This window comes from Opisthocomus hoazin, chromosome 22 (assembly GCF_030867145.1).
Source record: "Opisthocomus hoazin isolate bOpiHoa1 chromosome 22, bOpiHoa1.hap1, whole genome shotgun sequence".
NCBI lineage: Eukaryota > Metazoa > Chordata > Aves > Opisthocomiformes > Opisthocomidae > Opisthocomus > Opisthocomus hoazin.
Genome location: NC_134435.1, coordinates 9,721,638 through 9,743,816, shown reverse-complemented (window position 1 = coordinate 9,743,816; position 22,179 = coordinate 9,721,638). Strand labels below are relative to the sequence as shown.

The window sequence follows — 22,179 nt, the reverse complement described above, 5'->3', positions numbered from 1 at the left end:
CGCGTCCCTGCCAGCAGCATATTGCTCGTCGATCGGCCGCAGTGCCTACTGCGGCAGGTCCCGTGAACCTGGGCTGTCCCTTTGTCAGACTGTAGTTTGACGTACCTCCTCTTTTCCTTCGGGATGGCTAATGGCATGTGAATTATCCTTAGCTTCCTTCTGGCTACGTTGTTGACTGTCTTTTTGTTATCAAATCATAGGTGCTGTGACCCAATAACAAACTGCATTTTTCTGTCTTGCCCAGGTGGTGGAGGTGTATGGTCTCCTGGCTTTGGGGATGTCTCTCTGGAACCAGCTGGTCGTCCCAGTTCTTTTCATGGTGTTTTGGCTTGTCTTGTTTGCTCTTCAGATCTATTCCTATTTCAGTACACGGGACCAGCCTGCCTCAAGAGAGAGGCTCCTCTTCCTCTTCTTGACAAGGTAATGAACTAGTCTGCAAATAGTTGGTCTTCTGTTTCGACTGTCTTCTGAAATGAATATTTGTGCTCTTTTAGAGACTAGATATGTAGATTAGCTTTATTGCATTTGGATACTCAACAAAAATTTGTCCTTATTGCAGCAACCATGTATGTAAACCCTGTTAAGCTTGTCCTTCAGGGGCATGGATCCCGTTCAGAACAGATAGCATTAGTAGAACTGTGGGAGAGTTCCCAAAGAAAGCAGAATATTCCTTTGAGGGAATAGCTATAACCAGAGCTTTGGTCCAGAAGTTGTTTTCAGTATACAAATTAGTTTTAAGTCTGAGATGCTTCAGCTGGAGTTCAGTCCAACTCATACCTTATTCATGATTGTGTTGCTTTCTGAGCCCCGTATGTCTTGTTTCATCATTCTGGGGTGGGACACATTCTTGAGTTCATCCAAGCAGCCGAAGTACCCAGCTCCCAAAGTAACTTTTGATCCCAGTGGTTAATTTTGCAGAGGTGTGAAGATCTTAAAGGTACCAAATTCCTAAAAGCTTTGTAAAAACTGGTTGTAAGATAAAGGAGAGAGGCGGGTGTTAGTGCTATTATTGAGAGAAAGGCATATTTGGGGGATTCTTCCGGCTGGAACCTATGTGCCTTTGCTGACTGTTGTTTAACTAGAAATTACAGCATACAAAAGGGAGCAGGAGTGTAGGGCAGTGAGAACTGGGTGTCTTGCAGAACATGGGTTAGGCAAATCAGTGTAATACTGGGATGGGGAGAAAAGGGGTAATTGTCTAAACACACAGCTAACATAGGACATATTCTTTAAAGACCACACATCATTAGGCAACTTGAGAAACTTACTCATCAATGCAGTTTTCCAGTCAGACTTTCCAATTGCTTAGCTTTTTCTTGCCTCTGTGTGTATCTATCCATGTGTATCTATCCATAGTGTAAGCTGTCAAAATTCATTATCATTAAGGAGAAATGCCAGGAATTTTATTGTATGTAATACCAAAATTGATTACAGTGTCACTCTGCATTAGGTAAAAGCACTGTATTACCTGGTTGTTAACTAAACCATTGATGTCTGAAGTTTTTCTTTCTGTTCATATCTGCTGGAATTTTAGTTTTGTTACAACAGAGTGCCGCATTTAGCAGTTAGCAGAGGTGGGGGAAGCGATCCTTTTCCTTGTAAATAAGTTGAGTTTATTCCTGTGCTAAATTGTTAGATTTGTCGTATTCATTGCAAAACAGAGAACTTGCTTTGCAGACTTGCATTGACTTGATCTATGAGTGAATGAATACCAACTGATCTTCCTGAAGTTCTCCCAGCGATTGGAAGAATACAGAAAAACTGTTCAAATGTTCTCAGCTCTATCATAGTAGAAAAATTATAAATGCTTATTCATCTTAAAAATACAGACTCAGGTAGCACCACTAACAGCCTCTTACCCCTCAGGAGGGAGCTGAAATACCTTGTCAAGCGAGTTAATGATGTAGTGCTGACTGTTTAACAAAATGGGAGACAAGATGTGCTCTTCCATGAAAGTGAGTGAATTCTGCATCTGTGCCCTTTAAGTGTAATGATTGCTTAAAATAGTGTAGCTGGAATTCAGGTGAGAGCAGTTGGGGTGGGCAGAACAGCCGTGTCCGCTTTTCATAAGAAAGTCGTGAGAGTGGCTGTACTGGGCCAGACCAAATACGGACCTAGCCTAGGGTCCAGTTTGCAGCAGTGGCGGTAAGTGGGTACCTGGAAAGACACCCACCCGTACGTAACAGGGCAGACAGGACGCTTCGTGGTACTCTTCCAGTCCCGCATCCAATTTCAGCTGTCAGGCTGCGTTAGCTGGATATGGTTAGTACGTATTCAGTAACTCTCAAAAGAGTTCTCTTCCATCAGTTTGTGCTTTCTGCCCTTGGACCCATGTACACTTGCGTCATTTGAAAGATCCTGAGGCAAGGAGTTTCACAGCTTAGCTTGGTCTGTATAATGAAAAATCCATTTTGTTTGTTTGAATCCATGTAGTTTCATTCGGGGCCCCTCAATTCATGTAGTGGTGGTGGTAAGACCAAACAGTTCTTTTCTTTAAAATTGAGAGTAGTGTAGGTCTGTGCTTCCCAGACTGGAAAGCTCTTGCTTGCGTGTTTGCTGTTTGAAAGCTGTTTCGTACCTTTGATTGTCCTTGTTGTTCCTCTCAAAATCTTTTCCATGGGCATGTGAGTGCTGTGATTTTTGAGAAGCTTTGAAGAGTTCAGCTCTTTGGGACAATTTATAAACTTGTACTTGACATATGAACAGAACACTGAAAGCTCCCCAGGCTTCTCTTTGAGCTCTTAAGCTCCTCTGAGACCCTTGCGTAGTAGATGATCTGGAAATAAGTTTAAGAAGGATACTAAAATTACTCTGACAAAAAAGGATTGGGCATCAGGCAGTAAAGCCAGGATTCTTCATTTCTGATAATTTATTTTGAAGCAAAACTTAGACTTGCTCAGATATGCTATAGAATTAGCTGCTTTAAATACTGCGTTTCTCACTGCCTTGACTGGCAGGACCATTTAGAAGCTTTCTCGGCCCTGCTTGACTTGATAAACTGGCAGAATTTGAAGGCTTACCAGAAGCACTGCGAATAGTATATGTAAACACATCGATATTTTCTGCTGTGAATTGCTTTCAAAGGAGGTTTCCAGTTAAAGTAGTCATTAAAAGAGAAAAAGTAAATGTCTCTTGGACGAGCTTTGAAGCATATGCTTCCTCAAAACTCTCTTGTCTTCTCAGAGCACTGGGCTAGTTCACTCTTCAGTCAGTTAATTAGCATGACATGGTTTTGACCACCGTAATGTCTCTCACAAGACTACTATCCTGGTGAACAAGCGAAGATAGATTTTTTTTTTTTTTTTTTTTAATGAATGGGGGTGTCAGTGCCTTACCCTGGATTACGCATGTGAGGATTTCCAGATGTGTAATCCCTGGCTGACAGCTGGTTCTTTGCCGAGTGTTGGGGCATGCAGTGCACTGCACTGCCCTTGTTCTGGCAGCGTCGTGTTTCAGAAGGTGAAGTACGCTGAGGCTTAGGCTGCCCCACATATTGCAGTGCCAGGGTTAGCAGAAGAGCAGCCCTAAGGTGAGGGAGCTGAAGTAATGCAGCTATTCTCAGCATTGTCACATGTATCCTGGAGTCTCAATCTTTGGGACTTCACTGCTATAGCAAGAGAGGAAGAAGCCTGCTGAGGGAGAATATTCTTCACTGTCTTATTTTGCTGCTTCTGGCTCAGCCATTTGAGAGACAGATGCTGCCTACCTGAACCTGGTGTGAACGCTACGAAAAAGCCCCCAGTCTCCCAATAGTACTTATCGGTTTGTTTGAACTACTGTGGATCTGAGTGGAAAGTGCCCTAGTGAATCCATCTGCTTTAACTCCATTCTGCCAGTAACCTGGGTGGGTTGTGGCTGTCAAACTGCCTTTCAGTGATGCCAACCCTACGCAGGCAGGGCAGTGCCACCGTGCGGCACAGCACCGGAGGGGACCGGAGAAATGCTGCGGCACAGCCTGAGCTCCAGCCCGGCAGCAGCACCAGCCGGGGAGCTGAGATGAAGTTGTGTCTTGAAAAGAAGTAACAGAATACGTCTCATCTTTTTTCTTTTTATGGGAGGATTTCATGGCAGTGTAGAGCTTTTACTGTTTTTGTTAAACCAGTCCAATTTTGCTTTAAAACCAGCTTGTACAGTTAACAGGACAAAGGGGAGAGCTCATCACGCTGCTTTTAATTAATGGACCTTTTCTTTTTGTTTCTTTTCCACTCTCTCATCCCAGTATTGCTGAATGCTGTAGCACTCCATACTCGCTGCTGGGCTTGGTCTTCACAGTCTCCTTTGTTGCTTTGGGAGTTCTGACACTCTGCAAGTTTTACTTGCAGGGTTACCGAGCGTTTATGAATGACCCTGCTATGAACAGGTAAGTACCTCATTGTGCCTAAGGTCTAAAAAGAAACAGACTAAAAGGGATTTATACAGAAATGTATGTGTTGCATTACAATTTTTTAACTTACAAACTCTTGGTTATCCTTGTCAGGCTTTTTGTATGCCAGTCTGTGTGTACATTGGAAGGATTTGAGGTGAAGATACAGCTTGTCACAGGCTTGGGAGATGGTTCATTTATGTTACAAATCCAGGGCTATTATTTGGGATTTATAATTGCACAGTTTGATTGTCTTAGTGCTTTCATTTACATGAGTCACTGGAAAATTTTCACAGGCTTGGATAATAGAAGCACTTCACATTTCCATATCCTCATTTACCCTGTAGTCATGTGTGAAACATTACTGATCTTTGAGGCTTAAAATGCTACTTTGTATGGATTACCTGTAAGTTGCTATGGGAAATAACCAAAACAGAGAAACTACCTTTTCCTAATACTTATCCCAACTTGTCTAATATGAAATTGGGATCCTAGGTATGGCACTACCTTTCTCAGTTATTCCAGCCCTTACCTCTATAGAAAGTTCAGACCAAATGCAAAAGAATGTTTTACATTTTGAATTCTGGTATGTGAAAGCAAAAATGGTATAAATTGGGGTTGTCCAGGAATAGTCTACTTAAAAGCGTCTTTCGGGGAAGCGAGCAGTTCTGGGTGATCTGTACTTTAACTGCATCAAATAGTGGTGCTAAAATGTGATCCTCAGAGGTGTTAAATTCAGTCTGAGGTTCCAAGGCAAAAAGGACAGCTGTATTTGGTAAAGGTACAGGGAGCCTAAAGTGAAAAATGGCTAAATTGCTGATTTGCCTAAACTGGGCACTGGGTGGGGTGTTGAGTCAAGGATGTTTCCCCAGGGCCAAAGGACAGACAGGAGGGTGGTGGTGGGGAAATATGGCAGGTGGAGAGGGTCCTCATGGTCATCTAGGAATGAGGGTGGTGCCCAGGTGGGGACATAGCAGGGCTGCTTGGGGCTTGTGTAGGCAGCACTCAGAGGTATTCCTCGTTTTCACACACAACCTGGGTCCTTAAAATACTTTGTGCTGGGGGAAACTCTGTTGTTGGGTGGTGTCTGCTGGGCTGGACGTAGCCCACATGCTGCTAGACAGGAGCAGGGTTCTGAAATCTGCCAGTTCCTAAGCCCCAACACTTAAGCGTTTCTGAAAACATTCCTCTCTGGTTAAAGCCTTAGCAGGGACATCAGTAAACACAACCAGTGACATCTGAAGAGTTCTAGCTGAGACAGACAGCTTATTTCCTGTTGTTTCTAGATGTATTTTTGAACCAGTATTGACACACAGAAAGATGTGTTTGATTTGTTCTTTTGACTGTGTTGATCTGCAGGGGAATGACTGAAGGAGTCACGCTCCTGATCCTGGCTGTGCAGACAGGTTTGATTGAGCTCCAAGTTGTGCATCGGGCGTTCCTGCTCAGTATTATTCTTTTCATTGTGGTGGCATCCATACTTCAGTCCATGCTGGAAATTGCTGATCCCATTGTCTTGGCATTGGGAGCCTCAAGGGACAAGTAAGAGACTGGTTTCCTAAACTGAAAGTTACTCAATGCTGTTTGAGGAGGTGATAAACTAGTAATTGATGGACTGGTTTGGATTTTTAGTAGCTTGTTAAGTTACCCTGTCTTTTCTGTATGCAGATTCCTTTTCTGGTCTAAGTTCTCCAGCTTTTCCCTCTCTATCCTGTTCCCTCAGGGGCACACAGTAGTACTTTCCACCATGCTGTATGCTGGCAAACAGGGGTGACTTTGGTCACCTGCACCTGCTCAGCACTGCGTCCATCCAGCGCGTGCAAGACCGTGCTGCTCTGCAGCTGGTGGCTGCCCACTCTGAGTATGACACTCTTCAGGGGTTATTCACCCTAGCTGGAGTGGCAGTGCGCTGGGGTCTCAGTTAAGCAAATCCAGGACTCCAGTGCCTGTGCACTCCCTGCCGACGCTCCACTGTGTGGATTTGCAGAATGGTTTTGCTTAACCTCCTCTGCAGTTGGGTAGGTTTCCCTCTAATGCGGTGGTCTCGGACAGCGATTGAGGATGGGAAGCTTCTGGGAGTGACCTTGTGTTATATACTGTAAAAGCTATTTTTTTGTGAGGCTGTGATCCCAAAATGATAGGGTTTACTGCAGAAAATAAGAGGTGGAAGGCTTGCATTAGTGTACTAGATATTCTCATCATATGGGATGGTTGTTAAGTTTAATTTGTATTTTGAAGAGCTGTATTGGTATCTGGTGTTCTTGTATTAATCTGTTTGTTTGTGTCTTTGTTAATTGCTTGTGTCTTTTCCCTTTCTGTAACCTGTAAGTGAAGAAATAAAAGAGAAGGTTTATTTATGTGTAGAGTGTTTGTTTAGCTTAAAGGCTACTTGTAGGCAGCGTGTTCTGCCTGCAGCAATGTTAACTTCAAATATAGTAACAGAGAGAAAGGGAGTAGAGCCAGGATATGAGCATCTGCCCAGCTTAAACAAGCAGTATGTGATGACAGCGAGTTTTAACTCTCTTCTGCCAGATCTCCCAGGCAGTTCTAAATCAGCTAGGATCTGGATAAATTCCACTTCAGCTCTCCCTTTCCCACTCACCCACAGACACAGAATTGCAGACCTCACAGTAGCGTTCTGATGTTTCTTCAGATTGTATTAAATTAGCCAGTTTTTGCTGCTATCCTGTCCCCCCTGGTACTTTCACTTTTTCTGTACTTCCTTTCTAGAGCTAAAAGAGGTTGAAATACAACCTGAGGAACATGTAGAGGTAGTGTAGTAAATTGCTGGAGATATTCTGAAAGCCGTCACAAATGGATGGGTGTAAAAAGATAGATGGTGTGTTTAGGCTGGGGAGGAGATTAGGAAGAAATAAATGATAGGAGCAGAGTAAGGACTGGCAGAGATGAATGTCCCGATACATTTTGTCTTTTGTGGTCCTTGAATTGGGGAATATGTTTTTTAAAGGCAGCAGGATTAAATCTGGTGATAAAAGGAAATACCTTTGGCCCATGCCTATTAGCAAAAAGACACAGAAGAGTTGTAGTAAGTGTATAATCTGGGAGAACTCTGTTCATATAGAAAAGCATACAGTTATATGCATATTTAGTAATTTTCTTTATTTTAATGGACTTCATCTGAAACATTCAGTATCTCAGGTACTTAATTTGTCAAACCACTACTTGACCAAATATGACAATTACTGTAGGTGAATTTTTGCCCATAATATTTTGTCTTTGTATTGAAAACGCAAAGGTCAGATGAGAGGGAACTTTTCATACTGTATGTGTTGTAGGCTTGCATGCTGGGAATGAGACTGTGCCCAAGTGAAATAGAAACTCCTTTCAGCAAGTCAAAGCCTTGAGCAAACGTCCAATGTGCCTGCATCCAGCAGTCAGCCTATTCTTATTCTGAAACTCAAATCTGACTTAAAAAATGAAAACCCATTGTGTTGTTTGCAGGAGTCTGTGGAAGCACTTCCGAGCAGTCAGCCTCTGTTTGTTCTTACTTGTATTCCCTGCGTACATGGCCTACATGATTTGTCAGTTTTTCCACATGGATTTCTGGCTGTTGATCATTATCTCCAGCAGTATTCTAACCTCTCTTCAGGTAAGAATGTTACCCCTGTAGTAACTGTGAAGCCCTGCATGAACTGTGATCCTGTTCCTCTAGGGGACAAAATACATGATGAGAAAAGAACAGGGATGATAGAAAGGCAGAAGTACAAGATACGATATACAATCTCTATCCTGTATCTGAGGCTAAGGAGCTCCTAAGGGTGGGCTGAGAACACAGGTGAATGGAAGCCTATTGCAAATTGTAAAGCCAGAAGGCTATTGAGGGCATAACTATTATAGTAAGAAGTTTTTTTTTTTCCAGGATACTCATGTATTGTTACTTAGCTGTGGCTGTTTAAAAGCAAGTAAATGTTCATAACGCAGTAGTGTTAATACAGAAAATGTTTTGTGCTATCAGTATTTGTTACAACTTTTAAATATTTAATTTGTAAAATTGCCTTTCATGATGCTAATCACTTTTGTTTAATCAACTCAGCTATGTTCTGGACTCAGGAAAGTGCAGAAGGGCAAGTACTTGAAAACAAGCTTAAATACTTTGCAAGAAAGAGTGACTTTTTTTTTTTGTTTTGTTTTGAAGTTCAGCAGCAATTTCGTTACTTCAGGGCTTGCCTGCCCTGTGTCTGGTTTGGGAGCGTTGCACATACAGAGCTCGATGATTTGGGAGCATTGTGTGTGCAGAACTCTGTGGACGATGCTGAATGACTTAAGGTTCAGTTCAAAACTGAATGCTGAGCTTGTGGTCTTGCACTGTGTTACAGGTGCTTGGGACACTCTTCATTTATGTTTTGTTTATGGTGGAGGAGTTCAGAAAAGAACCAGTAGAAAATATGGACGATGTGATTTATTATGTAAATGGCACGTACCGGCTGCTGGAATTCCTCGTCGCTCTCTGTGTGGTGGCATACGGTGTCTCGGAAACGATCTTTGGTGAATGGACTGTGATGGGTTCTGTGATCATCTTCATTCACTCCTATTACAATGTGTGGTTGCGGGCCCAGCTGGGATGGAAAAGTTTCCTCCTTCGCAGAGACGCTGTGAATAAGATAAAATCACTGCCTGTTGCCACAAAAGAGCAGTTGGAGCAGCACAATGATATCTGTGCCATCTGCTACCAGGTAAGAATGGAAGTGTGCAGAGATTTACTGGAATTGAAATACCTCTAGACAGTCAAGTTCGGTCTGCAACTAGTAAAATAAGTTACTTGAATTAATGTTTAATAAGTAATATGGCGCTCAGTAAGTTACTTGAATTACCCAGTTTTCTGCTTTGTGTAACTTGATTTGGAGTGCTGAGATTTGGAGTCTCTGAGATTAGTTTTAATGAATAAAGAGATAGTTTGGATGTGTTTAAACTTTCATTCTTTTTTCTCTGGTTACACAGCAAACTGTGTCCCTAAGCTGCTTTGAAACCTCTGGAGTTTGGGTTGAGCTGGTCTCAATAGTAACAGCAAATGTGGCCTTTCTTCTGTAGTGGGAAATTTTGTTGCTGAAAGACAATGTATACTCAGCAGCTGGTTTGTTACCATTGTGTAGAAGCCGTTCAGTCTCTACAGACATGGCTACTTCCACTTCATGTGCAATGTCAGTTTTAGAACAGAAACCTAATTACAAAAAGGTTAAGGGTCTTTCTGATGTAGGCCAGCAGATGGAAGGACCTTAGAAATTAATGCTGAAAATTATACCTTTCTCACACCGCTAGCTCCAAAGTCTCTTTCTCTTGGATAGAAATTGTAGTTACGTGTGACAGTGAAAGAACCACCCTAAGATTAGTAGTGTGCAGTTGGAGGGCAGTTGGACTGACTCCAAACTTGATACAAATTCTTTGAAGAGTAAAGCTGCCAGTGCCAGGCGGAGTGACAGTGTTTGAAACACCAGACCGGTAACGTGTGGGTCTCAGCTGATGGAGTGAGGGTGTTACTTCATTTCTGGTTTGCTGCTGTTACGTGTTGTATCTGTAAGTGTGCTGGTTTTGACTTGCACAATTGTTTCTTAAGCCAGCTAATCCTGTGATTCTCATCTGACAAAAGCTTTTATTTAAGTGTAATAATACCTGGTAAACAAAGCTTTTTGCCTAATTTCCAATGCCTGTAATGTAAACAGCCAAATCTGGCCGGTGTTTGAATTGTGTGTGTGTTTGAATGTGGAGGCTTGTTGGTATGAAGGAAGGAACATTCTCGTACTTGCCTGTAGACTGCTGCTGTCTCCTCTGTGGCTAGCGGGCCCGTTATATGTATGGGGTGAGAGGAAGGGAATGGAATTGCAAATAATGTGATCTTTCTTTTTTTTGTCTCTTTCAGGATATGAAAACTGCTGTAATCACACCATGTAGCCATTTTTTTCATGCGGGTTGTCTTAAGAAATGGCTGTATGTGCAAGAAACCTGCCCTTTGTGCCACTGCCAACTGAAGAGCCCTTCACAGCTAGCGGGACTGGGACCAGAGCCAGTGCAACAGCCAAATCCTAGCGCAGAGCAAAATACCAGACCTGGAGATGCAGCTGAGCCCCCCGGTGTTGAACGTGACAATGGGCCAGATATGAAAGACAGCCCTGGAAAGAGCAACGGACAGGGTGCTAATGGACAGGACAGCCCGGGGGTTTCTACTGCGACGGAGGGGGCTCCAGGCATGGACAGTGACACGAGCCTGTGTGAGGCCAGCCAGGGAGCAGCCTGTGCTGCAGAACTAATTGCAGCCCCAGAGGGGTGCCCCGCTCGAGACCCGAGGGTTTCTGTCCAGCTCTGAGGTGACAGAGGATGATGCGGGAACAAACATTTCGGAGATCCAAGTTTGACTCAGAAGAAAACCTGTCCTTCCACAGCTGTGAAAGAAGTTTAGCTATTAATGCTGGTCAAAGCGTAATCTCCCATGCTGATTTTTGTGGGCTGCTTGGTAGTGGTAACTCCAGTGAGATGCAGTAGAAATGACTCCAGAAGCTCTCTGAACTGTGGGCATAGGAAGGACATCTGGAAATAAATTGCAGTGAGAGAGTGTTTTCAAGATGTAGGTGAGGGGCAAGAGGAACGGGAGGTCTGTGAGGGGTTGTAGACAGACAGAATGCTAGCTTTTGTTTTGGTCAGGAGGAGGGTGTCGCATACTGCCATGTCCCAGGGTACCTGAGAGGCGTTGAATGCAGGGAGTTGCTAGTCCGTGACTGAGGTGCAGCTTTGGTTGCTGCCAAGTTTTTTGTGGCACGTAAGCAAAAATCAAAGATACAACAGCAGTGATTGTACCAGAAGATGGAAGCACTCTTAATACGTCATGTGTAAGCTTTGGGTGTTCTCGGTGGGGCAGTTGCATTTGAATTCATGTAATCTATAGCGACTCTTGACTTTTATGACGGAGTCTTCAATATTTTGATGTATATGAAACTTTTGCTAATAATGGGCACAGTCTAGGCTGCATGAAGTAAACTAAAGCTCTAATGAACACTTTGACCTCTGCTGCCATGTTCAGGAGGAAAGTGGGATGAGTTTTAGGGCACAGATAGAGGCCCTGCAGTACTGTGCTGTGTGATGTTTAATTCTTGCAGCTGAATTAAAACAGTATTAAACTCTGGCGATATTTGCACTTTGGGAATGAGTACATTATTGTGTATGATCAGATTCCGCAAATGCCACTTTTAAAGCTGTTAATAGGTTTGCACCTTTTTTCTTTGACAAGGACATGTCCATACTTAAATTTTTACATGCATCATGGCTTCAAGTAGAACTAGGGATTGGGGTGGGGAAATAGGTGGGAGTAGGGAGCAGGCAATTTTTTTATGTGAATTTTGATATGAAGAGAAATTAGTCACTTATTTATACGATAGGCTTGACTCAAGTGTTTTTCAAAGTCGGTATTCCTAATGTGAAATGTGATACTATTTTATTTTTAGTAGTAAATTTGGATGTAGACTGACAGACATAGCTGAATGTCTCAATAAATTACATTTGAAGATTTTTACACCTGGTTATGTGATTCTTGTGCTGAAATTCCGTGAATTAAGTATGTATTGAGCGGCTCTTCTGCATTAGTAGCTCTCTGTTCCCCTTGGAGATCAGCGGAACTTCTGATGCCCGGTTTCCCTCCCACTTCCGTTTCAGTGCTGTGTGTCCTGGTGGTATCTCCTGGTCTCCTCTGGTCCTTGCCACCAGGTCTTTGCCCATACAGACAGAACGACAGCAGAACACTGAGGCACCATTTGGTCCTGGAGGCCATGCAGGCTGCATGCTGCTAGTGAGCCACAAGCAAAACCCAAACCTTGTTCGTTCTCACCTGGCAGGATGGGAGTGTCATTTACACCATCCTCTGATTCTGTATTTCAGTTTTGTTTTCTTGCATGTTGATCAGAAATGTAGGTTTATCACGTGCTTCATTAATCATTGCAAAAAGCTTTTATTAATAGGTGGGTGTGTTGGGGGGGAGGGGAAGTGAGAAGTTTTTTCTTCAGCTCTTCTTTTCCCTCCTGTTAATCAGTGGTCTGGGTCCTGCTCTTCCATGCCCGCATTTCTGTGGAACTGAATCTTTCTCTAAAATATATTTTGTACACGTCCAAGCTTTTAACCTACATAATTTACACTGTTTCCATTCTAGCCACACTTAAAAGTCTGTGGAGGAAGGAAATGGGGAGTTTCAGGGCAGCACTGTTATGGGGTGCTCCTTAGTATTGTGAAACAAAGACTTTCCCTCAATTCACAGAATATCTTCTTGAAGGATACTCTGTTCAACCCTGCTTGCGGAAAGATGACCCAGAAGTTCCTCAGACTGGTAATGGGAAGTTTTTCTTTGGTGTTAAGATCACCACGGTTCCAGGGTAGGGAGCAAGTGGTGCCCCAAGTGACTGGGATGAGATGAGGAAGGCTAGGCTTGGTAAGTTCTGTGAAGTGAAGGCTTGGTGGGGTTGTGACTGCTCTGCAGATACCTCGGGGTGGACGCAAGGAGGGGAGGAGAGGAACTTGTGCTCAGCTACGGTATTCATGTGAGGGCAGTGGGGCAGAAGGGAATCACGGGGGTCACTGACTCCAGTTCGTTGCTGTCCCACACAGTATGTCACATCATCACTGTCATAAATACGGGAAGTGGTGCTGAAAAAGTAAAAAAAAAAAACAAAAAACAAAAAAAAGCCACAAAAAACCCCAAAAAGGTTTGCCTTCACTTCTTGTGCCGAGAAGCTGTTTCTCAGCCTGACTGATCTCTTGGCAATGAACATTTTAATTTCTACCCTTAATTATTCATAGCTAATTGGTAATGCAAAAGCTAGAGGAAAGGACTATGGATTCACACCAGTGTCGGTAAGAGGTAAGTGCGCCTGGGGACTGCTCGCTGAGAACCACCAGGCCCCCACAGTAGATTCAACAAAAGCGCTGTCTGCCAGGACTGCGGGTCAGAAGCGTGGATGTGGCACTGGAAAGGAGCCCGAAGTGCCGAGGAGGTGTGTGCTGTCTCCAGGAGAAGTGGCGCTGCCAGATTCCCGCAGGAGCTGTGCTGGAGAAGGTGCTCAAAGATGGGGGGGCCAGGCAATCTCGGCAGAGTTCTGCATCCTGGCAAGAGGGGCGTGATGAGCTCAAAACAGCTCTGATGCACCTTTTTCACTGCGAGAAGGGTATTTTCAAGAGGGCGAGGAGAAGAGGGAGGGGAGGCTGCTAGCTTGGAGAGTTCATAGGAAACGTGCTTTTTTTGAAAGATGGAAGTTACCCTCATTAGGTGCCAACACCATTATGGAGAGTTGTTTGCAGAGAGCAAGCGGAGGTGGGGGTGTGCGTTGCTGCAGGGTTCCTGAGGCAGAGGTAGCTCGTTAGTAAAACAAGCTGGACTAGAAAGTTCAAGGGTGGGCTGTGTATGCATTTTTGCCTCATTTTTGTTTTTGCTTTTTCCAACTCAAAAATGCTGAGAGAATACCATTTTCTGAAAAACTAGGGACAGCTGGCTCTAGAAGGAGCTTAAGCCTGCAAGGAATGGGGGTTGGTGGGAAAGAAATACCAGTCCTCTTGCGGGTCAGGAAGTGCAGGAATGGAGTGAGAACTGCCAAAACTCATGCCAGGTTAGACCTTGCAGAAGAAATAAACTCTGTACCTTGAAGGCGAACAAGAGAAAAAGGGGGAAGGCTGCCATGGGGGAGCGGGGAGCTAAGGAATGAAATGAACCTTCCGTCTCGATGCTCTGTAGAGCAGCTGGGCAAACACTCCTGACCTCTGAGCTTTGCCTGGTGCAGAACTCCCTCTTGGACACGGCTTGCTTGAGTTCATTTTCTCTGCAGCTGTGCATGAGTAAATGGGGAAAAAAATGCTTTTTGGGTGTTTATGATCAGGGTATAACTGTAGGCTGAGGCTTGAAATCATCTTCCTGTGGACTCCTGATGGTGGCATGATTGACGAACATCTGGACTCGAGAAGATGCTTCCAGCTAGGTGGTACAGTGGGAACAGCTGGTAATTTTACAACTGGTGGTGTTTTTGTTGGAAATGGGAACACCGGTCGCATGGTGTGATGGTTTGTGTCTAGTTGGTCCTATCGAGTATCCCAGTGCTGCTGATGTGGTGAGTCCGTTGCTCTGGGCTCACCGCAATGCATTTACCTAAGATGAGATGACTTCCTGAGAAGAGCAAACAAGTCTGTGGCTCGGAATCCGAGTGGAAAGCCTTGGTTTGAAGTGTGCTGCTCTCAGCTCCCTTGGCTTTTGGCTATTTTGCACCAGAAGAATCTATTTCCTTCCTTGTTGCTAGTAAAGCACTTTATGCCAAGGCAGAGAGTTCTTGAAATGCATGAGGTTTTCCAGCGTGGGAAAACCTCTTCATTCTGAGTCCCCTTCTTTCCTGATTAATTTTAAATTCATTTTCAAAGTTACCTCGGTCCTTTTCCTGAAATAGACCAGCGTTTGGGCTTAAGCTATCTGAATGTTGGAGAACAAACTTGTAATATTTTTCTGGAACCGGCAGGGACGGTTAAGGAGTTTGATTAGAGTTGGTTCAAATTATCTCTGGCAAAGAAGATACAAAATACAAGAAAGCTGATGTCAGTGTTTAAAAAAAAAAATGAAAAAACGCTTAGGAAGGAGAACTGGCTGCTTGGAGCGTGTTACGTTGTTGAGAAGCCAGCTGTGTTCAGGAGGAAAGTAACCAAACCCCAGTGGAACCGATGTTGTTGGGTTCTGTTCGGGTCAGGAGAGCAAATGGCAGGAGGCCCACGTGGTTTGAAGCAGGCAGCACGGAAATCGCTGGCTTGGAAGTTCTCAAGAAGGAGCAGTCCATGGACCATGGTGGGGTCACGCTGCCCCGAGGGGGGCTGCGGAGGTGGCTGGTGGATCGGGGCTGGCTTTTTTCCTCCCACACCTTCAATTCATGTGAAGGGACCTTCAAATAATTTTCCAGCACTACTTTTCAGTCTTTGCGGTGTCTGGAGCTGTTGCGTATTAGCCAAGTCTGTCCTGGAAGGATTGCTTATTCTAATAGCTATAGATTGTAGTTATAGAATACCTATATATCTATAGTATAGATTATAGTTAAGTAGTTATTGATTGTGTATTCTAATAGTTCTGTAACTATTCTGGTCTTGCCTGTGATGTCACCCCACAGAAACAGATGTGGGAAAGACTGACAAATGCGTTTCCCTACGAATCTCCTTGGCTTTGCTTGCACTTACAAAGCTGTCAGTAAATCCATTTTTAAACTCAGTGTTACAGTACTGGGTTTAGAAATGAACTGGTCCCCCTTTTTGTGACGGGTATGCCCTGTCACACCAAGGCTCACAGTTCGCTCCCCCACACCCTGAAGATTCCGGTTTTCTTTTTGGCAGCGCCCATGTCTTTTAACCACGGCTGGTTGGCTTCCGAGCACCCTGCTCGAGTCCCAGGCTAGAGGTGCGGTGGCTTCTCCCCAGGGCGGCTGTGCCTGCCGACGCCTCGTGCCGACGCGGGGACTGCGGCCAGGGAAATCCCATCTGTTTTCCTAAAGGAAGTTAGGATTCAGTGGATAAACCACTCGGCAAATGTGTGCTGTGGCTTGAAGTTGTGGATTATTCTCTTAAAAACAAACGCTGTCTGTTAGAGGACGAGGTAGCCTGCACCACTTTGTGAGCTCGCTACAGCTTGGGGTGTGTTAAGCAATGCTGAGGGCGCATATCTGGCATACACATAAACCTAAAGATGACTGTCCTGGTTAAAGAAGTAAGCTGTAAAATAACAATAAAAAAAATTATATGCATAAGCAACCAATCCAGTTAAAAAAAAAAAAGAAAAAAAGAAAAAAGATTTCTATGTGTTACAAGTAATTAGACACAAATTTTCCTAGTGGTTGCCATTTCCTGGAGGCTTATAATCTGCATCCTGAAATAAATCTGGTAGCTGAAACTCTCGGCTAATACAACAGCCAAAGACCAGACGATCTGCAGAATTCTGCAGCAGCAGAGTGAAAAGACAGGACTGCGATGCGGATAAATGACTTAAGAATTTAAAATGTAAAACTGACTTAATTGGATAAAAATAATCAATTGAATAGGTATCTGGTATTTATAAATGAAATTATATACAGTTCCTTAATTGACCAGAGTCTGAGTTTTCTTTAAATTGATTGTTTTCTTCTAGCTCGGGGAAAAAATGCCAGCTGGAATGCAGAGGGATTAAGTTTTATTTATTTTCCTTGCTAAGAGTCACATTGTGCAATTTAGAAGGAAATGTCCTTGAAAGATGGGTTCCTTTCTAAACTGTTTCAGCCCTTGTTTGTTTTCAGATGGAAATTAATTTCTCAGAGGCCCTCCGTGTTAGAAAGTGTGTGTTGATAAGTAAAGAAAAATGAAAAATTGTGACCTGCTGAGATACATCTTGTTTTCAAGATAAAAATCTTTGCATGCACATGGTTGAGTTTTGGGTGTAGCTGATCGGTCTTCTGGCTGGCAAAAAGGCCGGTGGTGACCTTCGCTTGCACAGGTGGGAGGAAAGGAGCAGTGGGAGAGACTCAAACCCAGCTGCTGGATGTTCCCAGAACTCCTGGTGATACTCTGAGTGCTGAAGTATGAAGTGCTGCAGAAGATGCACCCGCGCGTGTCAGCTCCCCGCTGAGCTCGGTGGGTGCAGGTGGGGGGTTCTGGTCCGTGCCTGTTCCTGTGTCCAGCTGGAACGCGCGGCGGGGACGAAGGCCTGAAGCGGTTAAAGGCGTTTTCGCAAAAACTGAGCCCATGCGGCCATTTCTCACTGGAGTTACGGTTGCACGTAAGGTGGATCTGGTGACTTCCAGGTCCCCATTTTTTTTTTTTTCTACGGATGTGGAGCTGGAGAGAGCAATTCATTGCCTCTTTCCTTGGTGTGGATGAGGAACAGAAGCTGGGTTCTGAAAACTGCAGGTGCAAGGTCTGGGGTGATGTGCTGCTGGCGGGCTGCTGTGCTCTTCTCCCCGGGCTGCTGCTTCTCAGCGGAAAATACAGGTCTGCCTCTCGTGGGGTGGTGTTAGCTGGGTCTGTCTGGGCACTGGCGGGTGCTGAATTGTCCCCTTTGGTCTCAGACACGAGTGGGCTCTGTGCTGTGCTTTCATGGGGGGAGCGGGTGTTGTGGGCTGGGGTGGGTCCATGCTCCTCTGCTGCTGCTCCCCGTCAGACTGCGGGGTCAAAACATCCCTGGGCAGAAAACTGGCACCAAACCGGAGAATCCAGCCCTTGAACTCGGGTCCTGCAGGCATTCGGACCCCCGCACCGACAGCTGCGTGAAGCCGAGCCCCGTGCTTCGGCTTCGCCCCTCGGGGACCCCTGCAACGGGACCGCAAACCTCCCCGGAGCCCGGGGCTGCGTTCCGGAGGGTCCGCGTTGCTCCTTTGCGGTTACAGAGGGAGGAAAAGGCGGGGGTGGGGGTGGGGGTGGGTGCGGAGCCGTCGGGCGCGGGCAGCCCCTGCGGTGGCCACGGCGGGGCAGTGCCGCTCCGCGACCGCACCGGGGTGGGGGGGGGTCGCTGGGGTCTGGCGAAGTTAAATAGTACCCGGGGACTTCTACGGGGAGGAATAATAATAATAATAATAATAATAATAATCATAATCCACGTTTGAATTCGCCAGCTGAATCCCGAGTGGAGCCGTGCTCCGGCGCGTTCCCCGCGGCGCGGATGCTCTGCTAAGGGTTCACGTGAGTTTGCTGGGAAACCGGGATTTGCGTTTACAGGGGGTCAGAGATCTGCTCTGACACCGGGGGTTTTCTTTCAGCTCGAAAACCTCCCCCCCCCCAGCAATTTAAAAAAAAACAGGTCCCGTTTTCAGTAGTGCAAGAGAGATGCAAGATTTGCGTCCAAGTTTGTGGTTACTTAGGGCTTTTCTAAACACGGGAGGGGAATTTAATCCAAATAAATGTCGGGTGTCATATTAGAGGGGACAAATGTGAATTAAAATGGCCTTAATCTGATTGAGTATGCTTCTGTTCCAAAGAGAATTAAGCTAAAACAAATTGAAATGAATTAATGGCAGTATCCATGCTAGGGTTTTCTTAAAAAACCAAGCAGCATAGTTGACTCTGTTCTCGACGACGAAGCAATGAGGTGCCACAAAACAATTCCTTTTTTTTTTTTTGGAGCGTCCCACAGATAAATACTTACATGCTAGAAATAATTTGATTTGGGTCAGGATTTCTGCTCGATGTAACCCAAAGGTATTCTAAGAATTGCTGGGATTCTGCTGAAATCCCGCTGGGTGCCAATCAACACTCTCCAGCTTCAGTTATGGGTTTAGATTTTTTTTTTTTTCACTCTTCTATTTGCGCAGGGTTTTAAAGCTGAGATACGCAAGCACAGGCCAGTGTCAAACACTGCAATGGGAGACTGCTCTTCAGCTCCTTGAATACAATGTCTTTTGCCTTCTTGCATAAATATTTTAATTGCTAATTTGCTGGTCTCATTTAACACAGATTTGACATTTATCATTTGAATTTGAACTTGTTAAAATTGACAATTTTCTTGGCTACCTATGTTAATAATTTAAAGGGAAAGCTCATTATTAAATTATTATGGGTAATTATTTTGTAACTAGTGTGGAAATTGTCATTTCTGGAGCCTTAAAAGATCTTAGAAGAAGCACGTGCGGATCAATATGGATCAAATCCCAGAAAGTGTAAAGACGCATAGGAACTGAGTCTTCCATAAAAAATGTTATGTGGCTGGGAAAAAACATTAAAATTAGAACATAATTCTCTATACTTGCAACTCCAAAGTCTTGGAGACTGCTGAAGCAAAGTGGTGCAGTCGGAGGGTCTTCACAGCTTTTTTAACTCTGGGTTTCGACTCATTCTGAAGCTGTGACTGGGAAACTGGTGGGGTGGGATCTGGGTGAGTGCCCCTTGCAGAGCTCCACAGGAGTATTGTGTGTGATAAGATGTTTTCTGTGTGTGTGCCGGCTATTCGTGCAATACGCAGCACCCCACTGCCTTTTGCATGGCTGGTAGCTCTTTGTCCAGCACCTTCCTAGCGTGTCTGAGACTCCTGGAATAATGAAAAAAATTGCTTTGCCTTGATTTTTAATTTTTCCACCTAGAATGTATGGAGTTAAAAAAAGTGGCTACCCCAAATACTGAAGCATGAACCCTTGTTCTGGCGCGGGGTGAAGCACGGGCTTCACTGTGCGCAGTCTGTGGCCCGAGCAGGCTGCGCAGCGCCCGAGGGGAGCAGTAGCGCCCGTGGAGCAGGGTCAGGGCTACTGGTCACAGCTCACGTTATTCCTGAGTGGCACTGATACTTTTTCCTTTGCAAGAAGATGTTGGGTGGTGGTTAATGCTCCGGATTCCTCTGAGGCAGTAAGATTGTTTTCTATGAGTTAAGTGCGATGAACAGAATTTTAATTTACAGATATCAAACCCAAATGCAAGCAAGAAGAGCAGATCATTTCTGTGTACCTGGAAAACGGTGACTGCCAGAGAACACGCTGATTGGGGTGGTGTCTGCAGGCTGCAGTCTGGGATCTGTAACTCCAGCACTCCCACCTAGCACGCACCGTGCCTGCTCAAACGGCAGGCAGAGGTAGGCTGAGTCCCAGTCCTGCAGGATTTCCAGTGGTCGGGTAAATGCTGCTGGCTTCGGTGAGTCAGTGCTGAGCTTTACCGGGCAGAAACAGCCCTGCTCCTGCCCTGTAAATGGTGCAGAGGAGCCTTTCCCTGCCTGCAGCACCAGACTTCCCATCCCTGGTGGGTGTTCGTGCCGCAGTCCGTGCTCGCGTGTTTTTGCAGGTACGGTGCAGCGCCGTGCAGCAGCCCCGGCCCCAGCAGCTGCCTCCATCCCTGACACAGCAGCACTTGGCAGAAGCGTGTTGCCTTTTGGCGGTGATACAGCCATCATAGATATATTCCCTTGGAAAGGATGTGTTGAGGTGGAAGGCGTGTTCCCGAGGTAAGTGATGCCAGCACGGCCCCTCCAGCGTTCCCCCCTTTCTCAGCATCCGGCCAGCGGTCTCCACAGCTGGATTTAGCCCATGGCAGAAACGCGGAGAACAATGAGGTGAAGTCAAACCCCCTCCCCGCTCCCACCAGATGGCCCTCACGCTTTTTTAATTTTACTCTGAGCGGCTGGTAAATGTTCTGCAAGCGCTTGGTGAGTTTACAAGGGATGCGAGCCTTCCCCATCACTTTATTTTGGAAGCTCGCAGCGTGGAATCCCATACGGCGGCAGCGCCTGTGGCGGACACCCCCCCCGCCTTTCTTGGTGGACCCCCTGTCTTCCTGGGTCTGTAGGTCATAACCTGAAGGAGCAGCACTGAGGGACTTCAGGAGGGTGCAGAGCAGGTCCTGGAAAGGCTGCAGAACTGGACCTCGCACACGTGTGTTACAGACCATGTCTGGCGCGTGCAGCCAGCCCTGGCGCTTGTTTGGAGGCCGGCGAGGCTCCGCAGGGCAGGCGGCTCTCTCTTACTCAGACGTCGGCCCTCAGTCTCTGCCTGTCAGCAGTTGCTGAATTCTGCCAGCGATGCTTTACGCTTTTTGAGAGCAAGGGACAGTTTGGGAAGTACTGAAGTAGGCAGTAACTTTTTCTGTTGATCTCAAAAGCATAAGCAGGGACATTCACCAACTCCTTAACCCTTACCTTGACATTTGAATTTCAACTTTACAGTAGCATTAGAATAGTGACAAATTCAAACAGAACTTTTCAGCTCACGAAATTGTGAATTTCTGAGTTTTGGCACTAGTATAAACCAGCTCTTGATCCTGAATGTCCTAAAGTTTGCATCTCATCCCCTGCGCCAGGATCATTTTCCCTTTGAGAACAATACCGGATTTGGCGCTCTCATACTGTACTGTTACTGGAGTATTTTAGTGCATTAACTGGTGGATTTGTTTATGTACAGAAAGGTTCTGCCCAGACATCAGTGCTGTAAGCTTTTCCATCTGCATGCCCCCATCCTGACCTTGATCTGCCGTAGGGCTGCGGAGGGCTTGTTCACGCTTCCGCCTTGCAGGTTTTCTTCGGGGTTAGCTTTTAGGGGCTCAAGATGTTGAAGGGTTTTTCTACTGATAAATGGATCGAGACCCATATTTTAATCTCACGTCATCAAACATTCATCAGATACTCTTGGTCGTTACTGACAGAGCCAGGTTTGAACTAGTGACCTAGCAGTAAAAGGTCCCATTAGCAATTTCCTTAAACTGTCAAGTCATGGCACAACACAAATGAAATGTGATGGGATTTGGTTTTTTTCCCACAGGTAAAGGCAGTGGGTTTCTTACCTAATTTTTATTTTCTAATGACTGTGTTACCGAAACGCTCTGTGTTAAAGTCCTTGCATTCTCAGGTAAGCCAGAAATGTGAAGAAACATGAAGACGGGGTGTATCACCCGAGTGCAGCCCCCCCCCAGCGCCACGCCAGCTTCACCCGTTTGTTTCGATGAACGGGGAGAGCGCGGGAGGGTCCTGGTGGCAAATCCCACCCTCACCGTGCCAGGCGCAGCACCCGCACCCCGTGCCAGGCCGGGTCCGGGCTGCGTGCCTGTTGCTCTCCGTAAGCAATAGAAGCGGAGACTGACGGGCGTTCAGAAAAGCTTCTTTGGCTCATGTCGCACTGCACTGTTCTTTTACTGGCAATTTTTGTCTCCAAGTTCCTTCTCTCTTTATAGAATCATTTGAGGAAATAATGTTGGGGGGGGGGGGGCGGGGAATTACCTCTGGCAGTCATGTTCTAATGGCTCTTGTGCTGACAGCCCTTTGGGAGCAGTGGCAGCAGCCGGGTAAGTATATATGACATCTTTGTAGTGATAAAGAAACAAATAAATGTTCCCATTAACACTCCATCAGGTCAACAGCTATTCCAGACCAA

At 45.5% G+C, this 22,179-nt stretch overlaps 1 protein-coding gene across 2 annotated transcripts in view; it reads left to right on the top strand.

The window, feature by feature from the left end:
* Positions 1–11,882, top strand: part of RNF145 (ring finger protein 145) — a 46,428-nt gene extending 34,546 nt beyond the window's left edge. For both annotated transcript variants that reach the window (XM_075441738.1, XM_075441739.1), the window contains exons 6-11: positions 245–420; positions 4,220–4,360; positions 5,723–5,905; positions 7,826–7,973; positions 8,701–9,057; positions 10,239–11,882. In XM_075441738.1, the coding sequence (XP_075297853.1) occupies positions 245–420; positions 4,220–4,360; positions 5,723–5,905; positions 7,826–7,973; positions 8,701–9,057; positions 10,239–10,682 (1,449 nt within the window). In that variant the 3' untranslated portion in view covers positions 10,683–11,882. The remainder of the gene's footprint in view (positions 1–244; positions 421–4,219; positions 4,361–5,722; positions 5,906–7,825; positions 7,974–8,700; positions 9,058–10,238) is intronic.
* Positions 11,883–22,179: the final 10,297 nt, after the last annotated feature.